The following is a 21,487-nucleotide window of genomic DNA, read 5'->3' on the forward strand; positions in this document are numbered from 1 at the left end:
AACCCCGTCCTTTGGTCACTCCTGACACACCTCCCCCACAATCTCTAGGAGCTGCTGCGGAAGCTCTAGAACCCGACAATCTGTATCAATCAACAGGACCGGAAAACTTTCCTCCCCCACCTCCGACTCCAGAACCCGAAAACCAACCTGACGATTGGTTCGATCAGGAATCTTTAGACCTTGAACCTGATCTCGCGGCAGCAATGACCGGCGAAACGAATTAAGGTAGCAAAGCTGTCCTTGCCACTCCTCCATTCAAATTCATTGGTAAAAAGGAAACATACGTGGACTGGAAGAACACTTTAGCAAACTATTTTTTCGCCTATCCCAGAAGTTTCCAAACCAACTCCTCCAAAATCCTCTTTGCATTATCCCGAATCTCGTCCGATAAAGCCAATGACGCCTGTCATACATGGAAGGTGAATTTCAACAACAAAACCGCAGTGCTAGGAGACCTATTTGCACCACGGAATTTGGGAACTATCTCGGAATTCATCAAGGAATTAGATAACAAATTCCTGGACCCCCATCTCAAGTTGAAAGCAGAGATTGCCCTTCACAATTACGAACAGCGAGAGATGACGGTAGACGCATATTTCAGAGGACTCGAATCCAAACTTATGGAAGCGGGATTACCACCAGACACAGATGAAAGTTATCCGTTCATTCACAGTATCCTTCGCCGCAACCTCTCTCAATTCCTTCGTGATCGTATCTCGCAGCAGGAAAACCTACCCACCACGTACTTAGAGTGGAAGGCAGCAGCAAGGAAATGGGAACAGCGAAATGAAGAACTTAATCTGGAAAGGAGGAGAGATAAACCCCCTCAACAGAGGCTGCCAACTCAGTACCAACGATATCAACCGCGTTATCAGCAGAACCAAGACTACCCTCCACCACAGCATCGACAGACAGTACCGCGAACAGAGACGCGAAGACCACGGTATATCCAACAACGACCATATTATACCCCATCTCATAGACCACCGCCCCAGAATGCAGTCCATCCAAACACAGCAGGAAAGTTTGGAGGATCAGGTGTGCCTATGGAGATTGGGAGTTCCAACACGCAGAGACAACATCGGCCCAACCCAAATGTTACTTGTTACAACTGTGGCGAACGAGGCCACATTGCTAGAAATTGCCCACATGGAAAGATGGCAATACGATATATGGAAACGGAGGAAACCAAAGACACTCCCACTACATCGTCATTAAAAGAAATCGAAGCGCCCCCGAAGGATTTTCAGAAAGGTCAGGAGTGAGCACGGACTCTCTGACCCGTAATGTTGTACTTAACCCTCGTACATTACCAACGACTGCAATGAAACGAGTTGATCAACATCTACGTGCTGTAACCGAAACCTACGCAAAGCCACATTCACCGGAATGGTTGGCCAGACGAATCAAAGACCAGAAACCAGAAAGAGCAAGAGCTCTGTTACGAAACTGGGCCCATAAAGATCACTACAAGCATATCACCCTGCAAGCGATACAGATGCTAAAGAACCACGACGAAGAGAATATTGTAGAACGCATCCATGCTTACACCTCGCCGCACAACCCCACGTCAAAACGAAGCCTCCATGTCATTTCTCAAGTCACTACCATAGACGACAGACAGACATTCACCGTCCCAACCCTTATCAACTCTGGTTGCACCAACTCAGTTATTGATCAAAGCCTGGTTGACAAGTATACCCTCAATACTACGCCTCTGCCCGTCCCTCTTGATGCCGCAGGAGCCGATGGTCGATCCCAGAAAGTAACACACTATGTCACTCTTCACATCAATGTGAAAGGGAAAGAACATTTATTAGATGTCATCGTAGCATCCCTACTTTCACCACGCATACTGCTTGGATACAACTGGTTGATACTGACGAATCCAACAATTGATTGGCGGACCAACAAGATTACCTTCCCTGCCGATGATCCGGATTATCATCCTGAAGAAGGGGATAAAGTTCTAGCCGTCGATCTTGAAACACGAATCATGGAGATAACACAGCTAGAATTGAATGCTTTTGCCACTAAAAGTCAACAAATCGCTGAATCCTCCGAAAAGGCAAAGTCAAAGCTCACTTTCCGAGATGTCGTTCCTCCAATCTACCATGAATTCGAACCCGTCTTCACCAAAGAATCATTTGACAAACTTCCCCCAAAACGTCCTTGGGACCATGCAATTGAGTTAATACCCGAGGCTAATGGTCTTGACTGCAAAATGTATCCTCTTAGCTGAGACGAACAACACCATCTAGACGAATTCCTTAACGAGAACCTAACAAGTGGACGGATTCGGGTATCCAAATCACCTTACGCATCACCATTCTTCTTTATCAAAAAGAAAGATGGTTCACTACGTCCTGTCCAAGACTATCGCAAGCTGAATGAGCTTACCATAAAGAATCGCTACACCCTCCCCCTCATATCCGAACTCATCGATAAACTCAAAGGTGCCAATTACTTCACGAAACTAGACATACGATGGGGATACAACAACGTCCGAATCCAAGAAGGAGACAAACACAAGGCCGCTTTCAGAACCAATCACGGCCTGTTTGAACCCCTTGTCATGTTTTTCGGACTTACCAACTCGCCAGCAACCTTCCAGACCATGATGGACCATCTCCTAAGAGAACTGATCACGGAAGGAAAAGTTATTGTATATTTAGACGATATCATGATCTTCACGGAAACACTTGAAGAACATCACCAAATAGTCACCAAAGTCCTCCGTATCCTGCAACAAAACCAGTTGTATCTTAAACCAGAGAAGTGCGAATTCGAGAAACAGGAAGTCGAGTACTTAGGCATGATCATCTCCAAAGACACTATCCGTATGGATCCGTTAAAAGTCGCAGCGGTCGCTGACTGGCCCGCACCAAAGAATAAAAGAGAACTCCAATCATTCTTAGGGTTCTCCAACTTCTATCAACGATTTGTCAAAGACTACGGACGAATTGCGAAACCACTCACTGTGCTCACCGGAAAAGTTGACTGGACCTGGAAAGACAAACAAGAGACATCCTTTGAAACATTGAAGAAAACGCTTACTACTGCCCCCACCCTCGCTATACCAAACGACGACGACCCATTCAAACTAGAAACTGACGCCTCTGACTTCGCTGTAGGAGCCGTCCTATCCCAGAAACAAAACGACAAATTCAGACCCATAGCATTCCTCTCGAAAGCCCTTACCCCTGCAGAACGAAACTATGAAATTTACGACAAAGAGATGCTCGCCGTCATGACGGCGTTAGATGAATGGCGACATCACCTTGTAGGATCAAAACACCCCTTCACCATCCTCACAGATCACCAAAACCTCCTCTACTTCCGTCAACCTCAGAAATACAATTTTCAAGCTCGATGGTCATCCCAGCTTGCAGATTATAATTTTAAAATGGAACATGTCAAAGGAAATCAAAATACGAAGGCCGACCTGTTAAGCAGACGAATCGATCATCCTAAAGGCACAAACGATAACGAGAATCAGACACTTCTCCCAGACGTACATTTTGAAGTACTTGACAACAACGAAGGATACCTACCAGATATACGTCAAAGCTTCCAGAAACAAGACAATGTAGTAAAGAAGAACTTGAAAGAGAAGCCGGATACCTGGAAGATGAAGGATAGGATCGTCTAGATCAAGAGAGAGTCCGCGACGAGTTCCTGTTATGATAACACAATTTCCGGACATCTCCTTTCCTTTTTATTCTCCGCTTTAACTTTATACTTTAAAATGCCACGCGGCATTTCCCTTTCTCGCACCGCGTTGCCTTTCTTTTACTTTTAGACTTAACTCTCTCACGCAGTGGAGCTGACCATACGGGCTAGGCCCTATGACATCATCAGCCACTGCTTTCATCAACTGTATAGTACACATGTACAAACAACCTGTAGTAGTATATATACCCCAATAGATCCAGGAGACTCCTCAGCGAGTCCTCCTGTTGTATACCAACTAACTCACTGCAGCCCAAGGGGTACCCACTCCCCATCTTCCACTACCTTTATAGTGTGTTCCTGTGTGCGCTGTCGATGATGAGAACTGTTGTTAGAAAACCACACACAAAACAAACTAACACACAATCCTCCCAGATTCCACGGAACTTGTTTATGGGCTTTGCCTCCTAGAACAGTGGAGTGGTCTGGTTGTTCGTGGGGTGGTACATATAAAGATCCTTCAAAGTAAAACCCAGTGGTGTATGAGTGTGGGTTTTGAGGAGGAGGGATAGTTGAATTTATAGAAAGATAGGGGGTTTGTGGCGAGTATAGACGAGCACTACCTTGCTAATCATAGCACAAGGTAGGTTTGAGAACAACAAGGATGACGAGGTGACGAGGTTCCCAGTGATAGCAGGCTCCTGACGCACAAACTGTAGTGCTCAGAAGGACTCTAATCGAAGGGGATGACAATCACTTTCAAAAGTGACGAGTGACGATGACAGCAGTTAACAGTGGTAGAAGTGGGAAGTGTTGTGACCACACTGGATCACAAGTAGCAGTAAGAAGTGGACTTAAGATTAGAGAAGAAGTCTGGAATCGAGTTCTTGTTTTTTTTACAAGGTAAAATACAGGGGTTTATATAGTAAAAGAGAAGTAGGCTATGCACAGTATAGCTGTGCAAAAAGAATGAGAAAGAATATTAAGGAAGGAATGTACGCTGACGAATCCTGCGTAGGTAGTACAGGATAAGATTGTCAAAAAAAGAAAAGAAAGGGATAGAACAATAAATGCTGTGAGTAATGTCACAGGTTTGTACAGCCATAAAGTAAAGTCCAATAGCAAAGAGAGAGCAGGAAAATCATGATGTCATGGGAAGATGCAGTAAAAAAAGGGCAAAGCAAAACACTATCAGTATCAACACAGTTCCTTTATTGTCAGTCAGGCATTCTAAAAAAATATGTGTCCATAAAAATGATTCAAAAATCAAAAATAATCGCACTGTAAATGAATGTTCTGCTGAAAAAAAAGAAACTGGAGCCACCGGTCCACCACCTAGTCCAAATCTGACAGTTCCATGGCCTTACCAATAGACTGGTTGTGTTGGACCACCTGATCAAACGAGGGAGGGAGAGGAGTAGTTCCAATTTGGAACAAGTGAGTCCCAGGCAGCGTGTGGTAGGTGTAGCTGTAGCGAAGACGATGGACAAATGATAAGTGTACTCAAGTGAATGGGACAGCGATGAACATGGGCGACGCAAGGGGATGAACCTTTTCCAGCTCAAAAATTACCCACCCACGCTCCAACCAGGCAAGACGAGCGACCGATGTTTTGATAGTATATGATGGCAGATCGACATCATGAAGATGGACCTGTTGCCCTATTTGGACCGGCCGCCGGGGCTTTGCTGATATCAGCAGTGGCACGTGGTAGTCAACGGATCGGCGACGGAAGCGGATAGGAAGTGGTGACATCAGAAATGGTGGGGGTGCAAAGAAGATGAGGAGGAGGAGGGTGGAGGTGACGAGGAGGTGAACTAAAATGGGGACCCAGAAACGACCGTCGGGTGAGAATAAAAAGGAGAGGAAGGGGCCCATGGTGGGGCTAGGCAAAGGAAGGGGAGTAAGGGAAACGACAAAAGCGAGGGCGCAATGCAATGTGTAGCCAGTGGCGACGCGAAAATTTGCCGAAATGCCGAAATGCGGAAAGTACCGGATGGAAAAGCAAAGGTGAGCGTGACTGGATTGCCTAATAGAGGTGGTGCTGATCAGCCACAAGTTCAAAAAGGGCAATATTAATTACTATTCCACGTGGCACTGTGCCTGTGTGGCGCAAAGGCGAGTCTTTTTGAATATTCGCTTCGTTATTGACACCTGTCCATGCTACCAATCAACTTTGGTGCATGACAGCGCCAGAGTAACTAACTCTTGGTTGTAACATTAGGACTCGCTCTTTCTACTCTCTCGCACGTGTGTGCAGAAGTCCCATCATTTGGGCACCCGGACTCCAGGGTGAAGGAGATTGGTTAGCGGTTAGGAATATCCCACATAGCAGATAGGTGCGCTCCTAGCGACGGCCTTGTAGTGCTTTGGGAGAAGAACCCAAAACCTTCGATACGCGGCCCCCAGCGTTAAGGGGAGTACCTTAGCGCAGCAGTCGGTGTGGAACCACTGTTGATTAGATTTAAAATACAAACTTTCACTTTCGAATACCTCTGACCAGGCCGGGCACTTGCCTCCGCCAGTCTGGAGAAGGGTTGACAGCTTAACAAGCGGACCACCCCCTGACAACCGTTCGGACCAGGGTTTATTACGTTTACATTTTTATATACTTTTTCAAATACTATAGTGTGGGTAGTCGGAGATTGAGATCCGATACTCAGCTGGGAAGAGGTTGATCCGCAGATAGCAAGCGGGGACCCCCAGTTACCTATTGTTACGTTACCCAAAGAGAACAAGTCGACATGTCGTTGCAAGATATGAATGCGCTACTGCACGCAATGCGTGTGCAGATAGCGGAATTAACCTCGCAGCTCGCCGAGATACAGGCCAACCCCCCTGTAGCAACCCCCTCGGTAGAGAAAAAGTTTAACAAGAAAGTCGAAGTCGTCGCTGACCCTGGCGCCTTCGAAGGAGACCGAGCGCGATTTGCCGAATGGTGGATCAAGCTCCAGATTTGGGTCAAGGCGAACTGGGACGCTTTCGCCGACGATTTTGAGGTAGCCACTGCGGTGCTATCTCGCCTAAAAGGACCTGTGGCGGGTCGATACGCCCAAGTAAGACTCCAGGAATGCTACACCGCGGGTGTGTGGCCTACCTGGGACGATCTCAAGAAAGAGATCGAAAAATATTTCAAACCGCAAGCTGAGCGAGACTGGGCGCGTCAGCAAATCCGTTCCTTCAAACAAGGAAACATGAGGACGGATGATTATGTCACCCGGTTCCTGGCCCTCTCCATCCAAGGAGGGTTAGGTAACGAACATGCAGTAGAACTGCTGGAACGCAATGTGAACCCTCGCATTGCAGAACAGATCTACCTGCAGGATACAAGAAGTGACGACCTGGCTCTGGCAGCCGAGGAAGTCCGACGAGTCGGTAGGGCCATGGAGCTCTACGCTATGCACCAAGGTGGCGGGTCCACCAAACAAACCACCACACCCCAGAGGCGCCCTGGGTCATCAAACCAAAATTATAATCACTCTCGCGGGTTCAAGCCGTTCGGGCTGCAGCCAGGACAGGGTGCTCCTATGGATATCGGCGCGGTCCAAGGCGGACAAATGCGCAGATTCAAGGGCAGCTGTTACAACTGCGGCCAAGAGGGACACATGTCCCGAGACTGTAGAAACGGGGCGCAGGCCGCCCAACAAAAAAATAATCAAGGGCGCCAGGCGCGCCAGTTAGAATCCGAAAAGCCGGACGATCGGCTCAACTCTTTGGCCGGTCGTTCTTACGATGAAATCCGGGCCTTCTTCTATGACCAACAGGTCAACGAAATGAAGGCTCAGGGAAAAGAATTTGGGGCTTAGGTCACTTGGGTGCCTTAGCTCCTATTAAAAATGAAGTAAACCACAACAAAGTGGCCCCTGCTCCGGGGTGTTGCACGAGCAATAACGGAATGACGGGGATGGCTCCCCAATTTGTAAATAAATTTCTAAATTTGTTATCAGAAGTATGTACTTGTATGAAGAAATGTAACTGTAATATTTATGATACTACCACTGCACCAGCGTCTCCCTTGGAGCGTGGCCCCGGCGAGACAAACACTAGGGTGCTTGATTCTGGTAAAACAAAAATAGAAAAACATGTGTCATTCGAAATTTCTTCTTCTTCTTCTTCTTCTTCTTCTTCGGAGCCACCCTTTCCCGAAATCCCAAGGTGTGTGTTGATGCGCACGTATTTATTCCAGAAGGAGATCCGTTTAGACGTTGGCGTGGAAAACCTTGCCAGGGGCAAAGTACACTCAACGAGCGCACTGCTTGATTCAGGCGCTAACGGGATCTTCATAGATCAGGTCTGGGCGGAGCAAATTGGACTCCCCCTTGTAAAATTAGAAACATCTATTCCCGTCTATAACGTTGATGGTACGCTTAACGCAGGTGGCTGTATTACACACAAATGTTCTTTTGTGGTCGAATACCAAGGACACAGAGAACGAGTCACTGCCGAGGCTACCCAACTAGGGAAGATTAATTTAATCTTAGGCTGGACCTGGCTATTCAAACACAATCCTGAGATCAACTGGCAGACAGGGGTTGTCACATTGTCACGTTGTCCCCAGGAATGTGTAAACTTGGGTAAACCAAATCATGTCCGTCACAATGAGCGTCTCGAAAAGTTAAACGCTAGTCACGTTTACGAGCTCAGATCTTTAGAAAAGATCGACGACGACGATGATGAGGTAAAACCTGAGGAAGAGATTAAGAGGCTGGTACCTCCCGAGTACCACGACTTCTGGAAAGTCTTTTCGAAACACAAATCAGAGCGCTTCCCAGAGGCTAAACCTTGGGACCATGCTATAGATTTGAAAGACACCTTCAAACCAAGGAAGGGACACATGATACCGCTCTCTGCTCCCGAAAGAGACGAGGTATCTAGTTTCATAGATGAACAACTTAGGAAGGGTTACATCAGACCTTCCAAAAGTCCTATGACGTCCCCGGTGTTCTTCATTCCTAAAAAGGATGGTAAAAAGCGAATGATTATGGACTATCGTTACATAAACGAGCACACGGTTAAAAATGCGTATCCGCTACCTTTAATTAGTCAGCTAGTAGACAAATTGGCTGGCGCCAAGATTCTGACTAAAATGGATCTCAGATGGGGGTACAATAACGTACGAATCAAAGAGAAAGATGCTTGGAAGGCCGCGTTCACGTGCCACCGAGGATCTTTCGAACCCCTTGTTATGTTCTTTGGGTTGACCAATTCACCGGCGACCTTCCAGAGCATGATGAACGAGATCTTTGCGGATATGGAAAACTGTGTCGTCATTTACATTGACGATTTATTAATATTTACAAAGTCGGACGATGAGGCTGAGCATGACAGGATCGTGCAAGAAGTCCTTCGACGCTTACAGGAACGGGACCTATTCGTTAAACCCGAAAAATGTAATTTTAAAGTGAAGGAAGTAGACTTCCTCGGTATGATCATAGGCCAGAACGGAATCAGGATGAACCCTGAGAAAGTTCAAGCTATTTTGGAATGGCCAGAACCTACTCGCGTCAAAGGAGTTAGGGCCTTCCTAGGCTTAGGCAATTTCTACCGAAGGTTTATTGAAAACTTTGCAAAAATCACGAGACCGTTGAACGATCTCACCAAAAAGGACCTTGTTTGGCAGTGGGGCGCCAAAGAACAGGAAGCTTTTGATAAGCTTAAACAGGCATTTACAACAGCACCCATATTGGCATTCCCTGAATTAGACAAAGAGTTCCGGCTAGAAACCGACTCTTCTGACTTCGCCACTGGGGCTGTTCTATCCATCAAATGTCCTGATGATCTTTGGAGGCCTTGTGCCTATTTATCGCATAGTTTGTCGCCTACAGAGCGCAACTATCAAATATACGACAAGGAGATGCTGGCCATCATTAGAGCTTTAGAGCACTGGCGGCACTACTTAGAAGGTGCTAGGCACCAATTCGAAATTTGGACCGATCATAAGAACCTAGAGTACTTCATGACGGCCCGAGACCTGAACCGAAGACAAGCCCGCTACGCGGTGTACTTGTCAAGGTTCAATTATAAATTAATTCATAAGCCAGGAAGCTCAATGGGGAAAGCGGATGCTTTATCTAGAAGAGAGGATCATGCCAACGGCATTGAAGATAACAACAAAGGTGTCACCTTGATAGATCAATCAAGGGTCGCCAATGTTAGAATCGGGCAAGATTCCGACCTCCTAGAAGTTTTTAGAAAAGACATCTCCCCAGAGGAAAAGGCGCGCCTTGAAGGCAATGAAAACTATTCATGGAAAGACGGGCTCTTTCATTTCAAAAACAAAATCTATGTGCCTGAATCCGCAAGGATCAAGGCAATAGATAGACATCATGACACTCCAGTGGCTGGGCACCCTGGATGGCAACGAACGATGGAGTTGATCTCCAGAAACTACATGTGGCCTGGCATGGTCAAAGACATACAGGAATACGTAAAATCCTGTCTGAGATGCGCCATGGCCAAAAATTCCCATCTACCGCCGGCCGGTAAACTCATGCCAAACCCGATACCAGCTGGCCCCTGGCAGGATATATCGGTGGACTTCACAACGGATCTGCCCGAGTCAAACGGGTACGATTCAGTAATGGTGGTAGTAGACCGCTTCTCCAAAGAAGTGGTATTCATACCCACCAACAAAACCATCACCGCCGCCGGTACGGCAGACTTATTTAAAGATTTCGTATGGTCAATCCATGGGTTACCAGAAACGGTAATCTCCGATAGAGGACCACAATTCGCTAGCGAATTTACGAAAGAATTATGCCGGATGCTGGGCATCAAACCTAAATTATCCACGGCGTTCCATCCACAAACCGATGGACAAACGGAGAGACTCAACCAGGAGTTGAAACAGTACCTCCGGATATTTATTAACGACAGACAGACAGATTGGGCCAAGTGGCTAAAGATAGCCCAGTTCTCGTATAATATTAAACAGTCGTCGGCTACAGGAAAGGCACCATTCGAGGTTACTAGATCGTACCTCCCCAGAATGGGTGTAGAACCTGGCAAAAGCAAAAACGAGGCTGCTGGGAACATGGTAAAAGACATGAAGTCTGTCTTGGATGAAACGTGCAAGGCGCTATTTAGAACTGCAGAGCAGATGAAAGACAGGGCAGAGCGTAGACGCTCTAAGGCACCTGATTACAAGGTCGGCGACCTGGTCTGGTTAGACACCGACCACTTGAAATTAAAAGACCGGCAGTCTAGAAAACTGACCGAAAAGTGGATTGGCCCTTACCGGATTAAGGAAGTCAAACCTAATGCGGTGGAGCTGGAACTCCCAAAACGAATGAGGGTGGTACCCACGGTTAACATTAGCCGTGTGAAACCCTACAAAGGACCGCTTCCGGGACAGCGCGTAGACCGGCCCGGACCGGTAGTAGTCACACAGGAAGGTGAAGAAGAGTTCGAAGTCGAACGAGTGGTAGATGCACGCTTGAAGCGTGGAAAATTAGAGTTCCTGGTCCTATGGAAGGGCTATGGAGACGAGGACAGAACGTGGGAACCAGAAACCCATCTGGAAAACTCCCGCGACACTGTTCGCGAATTTTATTCTAGGAATCCCTCAGCTCCCAGAAAGCTTAGAGGCATAGATTCCAAACTTTTTAATTCCCTTTTTCAACCTATGCCCGAAAATTTTACCACTACCTCCGGTATTTGGTCTCGCCTGGAAGTCGAGCCTTAGAAGGGGGGTAGTGTTATGATAACACAATTTCCGGACATCTCCTTTCCTTTTTATTCTCCGCTTTAACTTTATACTTCAAAATGCCACGCGGCATTTCCCTTTCTCGCACCGCGTTGCCTTTCTTTTACTTTTAGACTTAACTCTCTCACGCAGTGGAGCTGACCATACGGGCTAGGCCCTATGACATCATCAGCCACTGCTTTCATCAACTGTATAGTACACATGTACAAACAACCTGTAGTAGTATATATACCCCAATAGATCCAGGAGACTCCTCAGCGAGTCCTCCTGTTGTATACCAACTAACTCACTGCAGCCCAAGGGGTACCCACTCCCCATCTTCCACTACCTTTATAGTGTGTTCCTGTGTGCGCCAGAGTAACTAACTCTTGGTTGTAACAGTTCCTACCCGATCCCATTAGCTGACCGCGTATACGTTCCCCGAAACCACGAATTAAGGGCGCAAATATTGAAAGATCATCACGACGAAGCCCTGGCTGGACACCCAGGAGAAAGAACAATGTTTGAACGAGTAAACCGAGAGCTCTGGTGGCCAAGTCTCCGTACAGATATCAGACGGTATGTACGAGGGTGCGAGGGTGCGAGAGTTGTCAACGCACCAAGGCACATCGGACAAAGCCTAACACCCCTCTACACCCGAACCCGATACCAGATCGGCCTTGGCAGATTATCACCACCAATCTCATAGGCGCATTACCGGAATCCAAGGGCTACACCGCCGTTCAGGTCTTTGTTGACCGATTTAGTAAAATGGCCCATTTTGTCCCCACCTTCATTACTCTCGACTCTGCTGGTTATGCACGTCAACTCCGAGATAATGTAATACAACTCCACGGAATTCCTGAAAAGATCGTCTCCGATCGAGGTCCTCAATTCATGTCTCGATTCACAAAAGACTTTTACGACCTAATGGGGATAACACCAGGCCTCTCTACAGGCTATCACCCTCAAACAGACGGACAGTCCGAACGGATCAATCAGGATCTAGAGCACTACCTCCGCATTTTTATAAATCATCAACAAAATGATTGGGCAGACTGGCTTTCCATTGCTGAGTTTACATACAACAACCATCTCCACACCGCAACGAATCAAACACCCTTCTTTTTGAACTATGGGTTACACCCAAGAACGAATATTACCACCACATCGTCCCCTCGATCCGCTTCTGCAGCAGAATTTAGCGAACAAATGAAAAAACTCCACGATATCACGAAATCCTCCCTTCTTGTAGCAAACGAGAATCTGAAGAAGTATTACGACCGTAAGAAATCCCCCTCCCGGGAGTATCAAGCTGGCGACAAAGTCTGGTTAGAAGGACATAACATCACAACAGATAGACCAATGAAGAAATTAGACGATAAACGCTTTGGGCCTTTCAAAGTCACCCAAAAAGTCGGACCCTCCGCCTATCAACTTGATATCCCTAAAAGTTGGAAGTCCATTCATCCCGTATTCAACAAAGCCGTCCTCTCACCATACCATGCTCCCGAATTCCTCAATCAACCAACTTCCTCGCGACCACCACCCGAGATCGTGGAAGGAATAGACGAATACGAAGTAGAGAGTATAATCGCTTCCAGACCGACTAAACTGAAAGGTAGTAAGCTCAACTACCTAATTCACTGGCATGGTTATCCAGTCTCCGAACGCACTTGGGAACCCGACACCAATCTTACACATGTCGCCAATTTACTCGCCGCCTTCCACAAAACAAATCCAGCCGCCCCTCAGATTATTACCGCTTCTCTCCACTTCCGTCCTTACGAAAACTATACCACCACTTCTAAACCTCCGATGCTTTTTGATTGGATTAGTAACAAGTTCCAAAGTGCCGCATCCGGACTCATGAGGACACGAGTCTTATAAAAGGGGAGCTAATGTGAGGAATCGATTTTTCTTATCGCATTCCCGTCATGTCGTGGTTAGCAGACTCGATCCCCGTCACTCCTCTTGCCCTTGGACTAGAGATTACAGCAGGTGTCTTATTACTTTTATCATTTTTCTTCTTATTCTCTCTTCACACTCACGTTCTATCGTACCTACAACGAGGTAGACTTGTTGTCGACCCTCGAGAAGATATCCAGATGACATAGCCACGATCCAGTGCTATGTCTGAAAATACTTCGGAGGAATATTGATAAGCGAAGAAGGTTATGAGTCAGCGCCTTCTCATGGGCGTACTGATACAGCCAATCGCACATCCCTTACCAATACATTTTCTCATACAATTAGTAAATACGATAGATCAGACCACTTTCTCCCTTTTTCTTATTGGTTAGCTAGCTGGTCAGACCACTTTCTCAGTACTTCCCTTTCTCGGTCTGACCATCGCCGTTCACTATATAAAGAAGTACATACTCAATGTATTGTTCTCTAGTTCAATATTAGTTTGGATTTGCGCTCATACCGATACTCTTCATTCTCATACCCTGATTCACCGCCTTCCAGCAAGGACTTGACCAGGCATTGTGCTTTGTTATATAGCTTCGTATTTGTTGCCTGACACTCCTCCCCCTCTGCCCCCCAGTTCTACCACCTCCACGCCCGCTCAGAGCCCGCTACGCCCTCAAAAATTGTTCATTTCCCAAACCCAGACCGCGGTCTTGCCACCGTCCGCGTGTTCAACCGCTCAGCCCGCCCCGCTGCCCTCTCCTCTCCCCCCTTCCTCGGCGAAGACACAGAGACGGACCCAGACCCCGACTCTCCCCCCACTTGCTTTCCCTTCCCTGCCTTCCCACCCACACCCACCTACACCATCGACTCTGCCCGCTCCTCCCTCTCCCCCTCCTCCTTTCCCCTCCTCCCCTCCACGCCAGACACCCCACCTGCCATGTTGTGCCCCCCCTGGGACAGCTTCACCTTCCCCATCCCCCTCAAGGACATCTCCACCTCCCTCCCCTCCCGCACCCTCTTCCTCATCGCCCGCTACAGAACAGAGATGACCACCCCCCCTCGCGAGTGGTGGGATAACAACGCCGGCAGGAATTATCGCCTTGCGTTCAGGTGCACTGAGGTGGGAGGGGATGACAGGAGAAGGGTGACGATGGGTGCATTGTTTCTTGATTATTTTCTTAGCAGTGAATTGATGAATTGGGTATGGGTAGATACGGTAAAGACCCCTTCATCACCATCTGCAGCAGCCTCCTCCGTCCCCTTCCCCTCCATAGCCTCCCCTCCACAGCCTCCCCTCCACAGCCTCCCCTCCACAGCTGAGGCACGGGCATGCACAGGGGACCTTCACCCCTTTCTCCTCAAACTCCCGCTCCCATCCTTCAAGTTCGCAGCCCCCCACACCGCACACTGCACCCATCCTCTTCCACGCATCCTTCGTGTCTTTGCAGGCAGCACCGACGAGGACGAGGAAGGAAGATGTGGAGTTGCTGCTGCCCACGCCGTCCATATCCCCGCCCTCGCCTCCCTCCTCCTCCTCGCCAGCCTCCTCGCTCTTGACGCCCGAGGGCTCACCGCGCGCTGTGCAGAGGGTGTTGTATATCGTGGAGGAGGGTGTACATGGGTACAAATGTGGACATGGGCAACAAGGGCATGGGCATGGGTATGCGCATGAGGGGGGAGAGATGGGGCTTGAGGCATAAGTGCCATCTCCCCCCTTTGGCTGTCGCGCGACCTTGCCTTCCTTGGCGACTCGCTCCAACTCGGCTCTTGGCCCCCCGAGCGCAACCACCGCTGTTGACTCCAATGCAACGCCAACATCAACGCCAACTCCAGTGCTAGCGCAAAACCTGACTGCAACGATGCCAACCGCCATGCCAACCTCCGACGCGATGGCAACGGCCCCCGCCCATGACTTGCTGTACAAAGTGTTCGTGATGCAGTGGTGTTTTGCGCAGGGTCCTGCTCCTGCTGCGGCGTATACGAGTTTGGGGGTGGGGGCGGCGGAAGGGTGACGATGAAATGAAGATTGATGAATGAATGAATGAATGAATGAATGATGAAGATACCAACTACAAAAAAAGGGAGCTGTGAAGGGCAGGGAAGGAAAGGGAAGGATATTCAAAAACTGAAAACTGAAATAAGATTCAACTATGCCATGATGCGTTGATGACACGAAGGAAACACAATATTGTCATTGTTATACCAGGTCCCCCCTTCCCTCCCCCCTCTCACCTCACCACGTCCCACAACTACAACTGCATCCCACATCTGCATGTGCATCCGAGGTGTTGTGCTCGGGTTTCCTTGGAAGGGTTCGAGATGATATGAGGATATTTACTCAACATACACGAGTTTTTTTTTCTTTCTATCTTTTCATTTCATTTCATTTTTTTTTTTCATTTTTCTTTTGCTATACCAAACCTCATCTCATCTTACCCCACACCGCACCACGACTTACAGCTCATACCCCACTGCCCACATTTCTCCAATCACGATACTCGACGCTCTCCTGTTCTCCCTTCTCCCTTCTCCCTTCTCCCTTCTTTTCTCCTTTACTTTCTCCTCCCTTCTGTTCTCGACCATGGACTTGCCCGCCTCCCCTCCCTCCCTCCCTCCCTCATCTAGCTGCCCGTCCAGCCACTCATCCACTCATCTGGCTTTGCTCACTCACTCCACCCCAACCCCACCTCGTGGCCCACTACGACTTATGCTTATTGCCCATCTTGGGCTTGAGCGCTACTGCATCTAAGTTTTATAAGCGACTTTAAAGCTCTCAAGCGACTTTAAAGCAGAGCCATTTGGGAATAGGCTCAATTCAGTGCGTCCCAGTCTCGATCCATTGTGTCACAGCCAATTGTAGTATTATTGCCTTACACCATCTTCAGGGCTAGATATATTTTCGAGTGATAAGATCGTTCGGATTCATAGTACGAAATCTTTTGGTTTTAGATAACAATAAGCCTTTGGATAACTACTATCAAGCGTAATCAGCGTAGTCAGACACTGTACTAGTATTATCTGTCTACAGAAAATAAGATTGAATGGTACAAGAAAACACGCTAAAAATTTGTATGTGAGGCCTCGTGAAATATAGTATTACCCCAGGCGACAAGACAATTCAACAGAGCTTCATATCGAGCGCGCATAAGAACATTATTCAAGATAACATCATCAACTATGTGTAGAATATAATCATAAAATTCACCAAATTTTGCCATAGCAAATCCCTCATGGTGGTATTCTCCACCCACAGACTCTTCTAAACAGCAAGCCAGAGAAGCCCCAACAGTTCCAAACGCAAACTTGAGGGATGCGGCGGATTCCAGGAGATGAGCATGACCACCACGCCACACAAAATGAAGAACCACAGAAATGAAGACCTCTGACTCAAAGTGTAAAATGACCGACGACTGACCCGTTGAATCCTAGTAGATAGACGAGTCAGTGAAACTGGGATTTGAACTGTGAAAAAGATTTACCAGTTCTACGCAATTCATGAAGAGATACTCTGGCTTCTTCAGCAGGTGAGAAGAAACCCGAGTGCGATGGTCTTTCTCCGATTCGTTAGACCAGATGTCAATGTGTAGGCCATACCCAATCTCTGAAGCTCCTTTTGATAGCGACTTGGCCACATTGCGCAAGAGCGCAAGATGGTTGAAAATGGTCCTCTTCCTTGCTAGGGACCATGGATACTCACCCTGGATCAAGTATGCGCGTGCACCAGTGTCAAGACATGCTGTGACGATCGAACCTTGCACATCCCAGGTGGGCATTCCAGCTTGGTTAAACACCTTCTTTAAAATCTCCATCTTGGCCACATCCATGCCCGCCTTGTCGAGCTTGGTATTTCCGGCTTTGCTTTGGCGAGGAGGAGGCGGCGGCGGCACAGCAGTCTGTTGGGCCAAATTTTGTGGCGCTGACAGGTCCAAATAAGTGTCGAGTTGAGGGGGGTTAGGCTGGGAAGAGACCCGGCTCTGACCAGGTTGAGGAGTGTTCAATCCCGGCACAAGAACATTTGAAGCTGGCGGTGTAGGCGGCAGATCGTTTACCATGCGTTTACTGGTTCTTTCTGTTGCGGCATCTCTGGTTTCTCCGACCCTCTGGTGTAGTGAGGTAATATGTCAGTGAATATAATCAATCAAAATTTATTCACACTTACTCTGACTACCCCATGGGTCCATTCACCCTCGATCATTTCATGTGGATGACGAGGTACATGTGCTAATACAACCCGCATCCCAGGAGGAGCTAGACCCCTACCATATCACTCCAACATGATTCTCTGAGAGCCGCTAGCAGAATCGGCCAAGGTATTCATGTCTCGGAGATGTCGTGAGCTGACTCTTCTCAGAGATTGGGAACCGATATCTTGCACATGAGGGGCTTCAGCTTGCTGCTGCTGGTTGGAACGTACCAAGTTTCCAGCACGGGAAACCTGAGGATACGGCTGGTAACAATGCTGGGATGAAGGGGACAATGTGGACCAGTGGATTGGCTGAAGATGTCGGCCTTCTAAAGGCAGGGCATTGCCAACAAAACCAGACAATGTGGGCAGTTGGTATGGAGGATGCACAGGGGGGTTGGAAGGATCCCGTGCAGAGAGAGCTGGAATCAAAGGACGTGAATAAAGAGCTAAAGGATCCTGCGCAGATGGAGCTGGAATGGATGGATGAGAATAAGCAGAAGGATCCGAAGGATCCCGTGCAGAAGGGGCTGTAACCAAAGGACGAGAATAAAGAGCTAAATGAGCCTGCTCAGAAGGAGCTGGAATCGATGGATGAGAATAAGCAGCTAACGGAGCTGGAATGGAGGGACAAGGATAAGCAGCTGAATGAGCCTGCACAGAAGGAGCTGGAACCGATAGACGGTAGGTTGTGGGATTATGATCATGGCCTTCGCTATCTTCTTCATCTTCTTCATCCTCATGCAGATCTTCATCATTGTACCAGTCCTCGAGATTCTCAGGGAGATCCACTTCGAGTCCTAGTTGCGACTGCATCAACTTTCCAGACAGATTCAAACCTGAACTTTTTTTTGGTTTGGGCACATTCTTCAAGTTCGTACCAGAAATCAGTATCAGCTGGGTGTATAATGAATGTGTACTCACTCATACATTTACCCTCCTTTTTTGCCTAGGTTCCGGTTTCGTGGCTGTCGAGGACATGGATAGTGTTTGCAAAGAGTTGTATTTGCCATTTCCATGGCATGAGCAGCCTCAAGGCCTCACATAATCAGCCTCGAGGCATCCCAAAATATGACAATGTTGTGGTAGATGCTGAGTTGCGAAGTGTGACTCCACCTGATTGCCTCTTTGGTTCACAGACAAGAGCTTCAGTTATCACGTCTATATCCAGTACATCCAGTAAATACTTATACATGTGGTACATCAATCAGGAGCAGATAAATACTATGCCATGAACTGTTATACCCACATCAAACACAACGATCAGGAGGGCTTCCTCGTGGTTCCGATGAATTGCTGTCTGAATCATCATCAGTTGAATCAGGCTCATCCACGCCACTGAGCTGACCCAAATCACAGTCGTATGGCAGATGCACAGGCGGGAGATCCTCCATAGGAATGCCATGACCCATACTACCCATAGATAAAGACAAACCACAAGCCAGCACATAGACTTCCACCTGTTGAATTTCTTCAGAAATGCTCTTAAAATCAATAGCATTCCTGTCCTGGAGAGCCTGAAAGGCCTCCATGTCCTCTTTCTCCATCTCAAGCCCACATATGTTGAGATGTTCTTTCAAGGTGTCCAACTCCGCATCAGCAACAGATAACAACATCTCATTTTCACCCTGAACTAAAATTGACTGCACATTTTTTCTCCTTGATCTTCCAAGCTGTAGCCAGAATGTCGTGACGGATTCTTTCACGACTCACGTACTTGAGAGAAGTGGCCTTCTTGATTGCGCTGTCCGACAAAGTGGCAAGACCATGCCTTAACAGCTTCTCTGCCTGTAAAATTAGAATCATCATCAATGATTGAGCTAGATCAGATTAGCACAAAGACACATACTTGTTTCACTGCACAAGGGGCCGGCAAAGAACACGAGCCACGCTCAAGTCTTCTGATTGTAATTTTATGCTCAAGCGCAACCTGGTACTTTTTTCTGTTATAAGCACGTGGTGTATACAAGGCTCTGGGAGGAGGAGAGCTGGATAAGTTGACCTTGGGTTGCTTAGGTGAAAAGCTAGTGGTGCTGGATTGATGGTTGGACTTGTGGCTAGATTGTGTGGATTGTGTGTCACTTCCTGAGAAATCAGAGGAAGGGATTTGAATGGTCAGTGAGGACATTGCAGGCAGAGAAATTTGCAAGGAGGGGTACTACCTGGTGAGAGAAACAAGTAGAGATTTTGGATAGTCAGAGTTTTAAGGACTTGTGCATTTTTTGCGTTTCTTTTTGCTTAGCGATCCATCAAAATTGGCTCAAAATGCCAGCACAGATTCCATGTCCCAATTGTCACAATCTATACAGCAACTTGGTGGCCATTGTGCAGCATCTGAATGACAGTACCAGTTGCTGGGCTTGTACTGAATTTCCCATAGGTCGTGTTAGACCAGATCCTGAGGTGCAACAACACAAACCAGAGGAAGATATACTACGTACACGGTTTCGCTACCATCCTTCATCTGGATATATTTTCAGCCAAGGGTTGAATATAATGGAGGAAATAGACACTGACCAATTTGCTTATGGGCGCCGCAATAACATCTATTATCCATTTCAGGATAGGGCAGAATGGGAATTAGCAAAGTTTCTCTGCAAGTGTTTGACCCAGACACAGATTGACCGTTTCATGCACTTGGAATGGGTAAGTTCTTCTCCATCACAACTGATTTATACTGACATAATTGTAAAACTAGCTCAAAACTTGATATGTGCCTTCTTTCAAGAGCAAGAGTCAACTCATGTCTTGGATGGAATGGTTACCTACAGGGCCTCGGTGGAAAGTGGAGGAGATTGAACTGGAAGGTTACGACTCAACTCCAATCCATCTGATATATCAAGACACTTTGGAGGTAGCCCAGCACACATTTGCGAATCCGGTTTTTGCTCAACATATGATGTTTTATCCCAAGGAAGTAGAAGCTTCTGGGGAAAGACAATATGGCGAATTTTTTACTGGTCAGGAGGCATTCAGAATTCAGGTGAGTCATCCTGCTATTACACGTTGTCATGCACCAAAGTTGATTGGTAGCATGGACAGGTGTCAATAACGAAGTGAATATTCAAAAAGACTCGCCTTTGCGCCACACAGGCACAGTGCCACGTGGAATAGTAATTAATATTGCCTTTTTCGAACTTGTGGCTAATCAGCACCACCTCTATTAGGCAATCCAGTCACGCTCACCTTTGCTTTCCATTCGGTACTTTCCGCATTTCGGCATTTCGGCAAATTTTCACGTTGCCACTGGCTACACATTGCATTGCACCCTCGCTTTTGTTGTTTCCCTTACTCCCCTTCCTTTGCCTAGCCCCACCATGGGCCCCTTCCTCTCCTTTTTATTCTCACCTGATGGTTGTTTCTGGATCCCCATTCTAATCCACTTTTCCGTCACCTCCACCCTCCTCCTCCTCATCTTATTTGCACCCCCACCATTTCTGATGTCACCACTTCCTATCCGCTTCCGTTGCCGATCCGTTGACTACCACGTGCCATTGCTGATATCAGCAAAGCCCCTGCAGCCGGTCCAAATAGGGCAACAGGTCCATCTTCATGACGTCGATCTGCCATCATATACTATCAAAACATCGGTCGCTCATCTTGCCTGGTTGGAGCGTGGGTGGGTAGTTTTTGAGCTGGAGAAGGTTCATCCCCTTGTGTCACCCATGTTTATTGCTGTCCCATTCACTTGGGTACACTTATCATTTGTCCATCGTCTTCGCTACAGCTACACCTACCACACGCTGCCTGGGACTCACTTGTTCCAAATTGGAACTACTCCTCTCCCTCCCTCGTTTGATCAGGTGGTCCAACACAACCAGTCCATTGGTAAGGCCATGGAACTGTCAGATTTGGACTAGGTGGTGGACCGGTGGCTCCAGTTTCTTTTTTTTCAGCAGAACATTCATTTACAGTGCAATTAATTATGATTTTTGAATCATTTTTATGGACAAATATTTTTTTAGAATGCCTGACTGACAATAAAGGAACTGTGTTGATATTGATAGTATTTTGCCTTGCCCTTTTTTTAC

General features: G+C 47.4%; 3 protein-coding genes across 3 annotated transcripts; 1 reads left to right on the forward strand and 2 right to left on the reverse strand.

Moving 5' to 3' along the window:
* Window positions 1-949: 949 nt before the first annotated feature.
* Window positions 950-1,345, forward strand: SERLADRAFT_377161 (uncharacterized protein; the record flags this gene model as incomplete). The annotated part of the gene is made up of 1 exon (XM_007313079.1): window positions 950-1,345. The coding sequence occupies one exon, from the start codon at window positions 997-999 to the stop codon at window positions 1,216-1,218; it is 222 nt and encodes a 73-aa protein (XP_007313141.1).
* A 16,192-nt stretch (window positions 1,346-17,537) lies between these two features.
* Window positions 17,538-18,272, reverse strand: SERLADRAFT_432910 (uncharacterized protein; the record flags this gene model as incomplete). Its single annotated transcript, XM_007313080.1, has 1 exon — window positions 17,538-18,272. The coding sequence occupies one exon, from the start codon at window positions 18,270-18,272 to the stop codon at window positions 17,538-17,540; it is 735 nt and encodes a 244-aa protein (XP_007313142.1).
* A 434-nt stretch (window positions 18,273-18,706) lies between these two features.
* Window positions 18,707-19,584, reverse strand: SERLADRAFT_405114 (uncharacterized protein; the record flags this gene model as incomplete). The annotated part of the gene is made up of 3 exons (XM_007313081.1): window positions 18,707-19,129; window positions 19,170-19,244; window positions 19,306-19,584. The coding sequence occupies 3 exons, from the start codon at window positions 19,582-19,584 to the stop codon at window positions 18,707-18,709; spliced, it is 777 nt and encodes a 258-aa protein (XP_007313143.1).
* Window positions 19,585-21,487: the final 1,903 nt, after the last annotated feature.

The sequence above is a fragment of the Serpula lacrymans genome, assembly GCF_000218685.1.
Source record: "Serpula lacrymans var. lacrymans S7.9 unplaced genomic scaffold SERLAscaffold_1, whole genome shotgun sequence".
Taxonomy (NCBI): Eukaryota; Fungi; Basidiomycota; class Agaricomycetes; order Boletales; family Serpulaceae; genus Serpula; species Serpula lacrymans.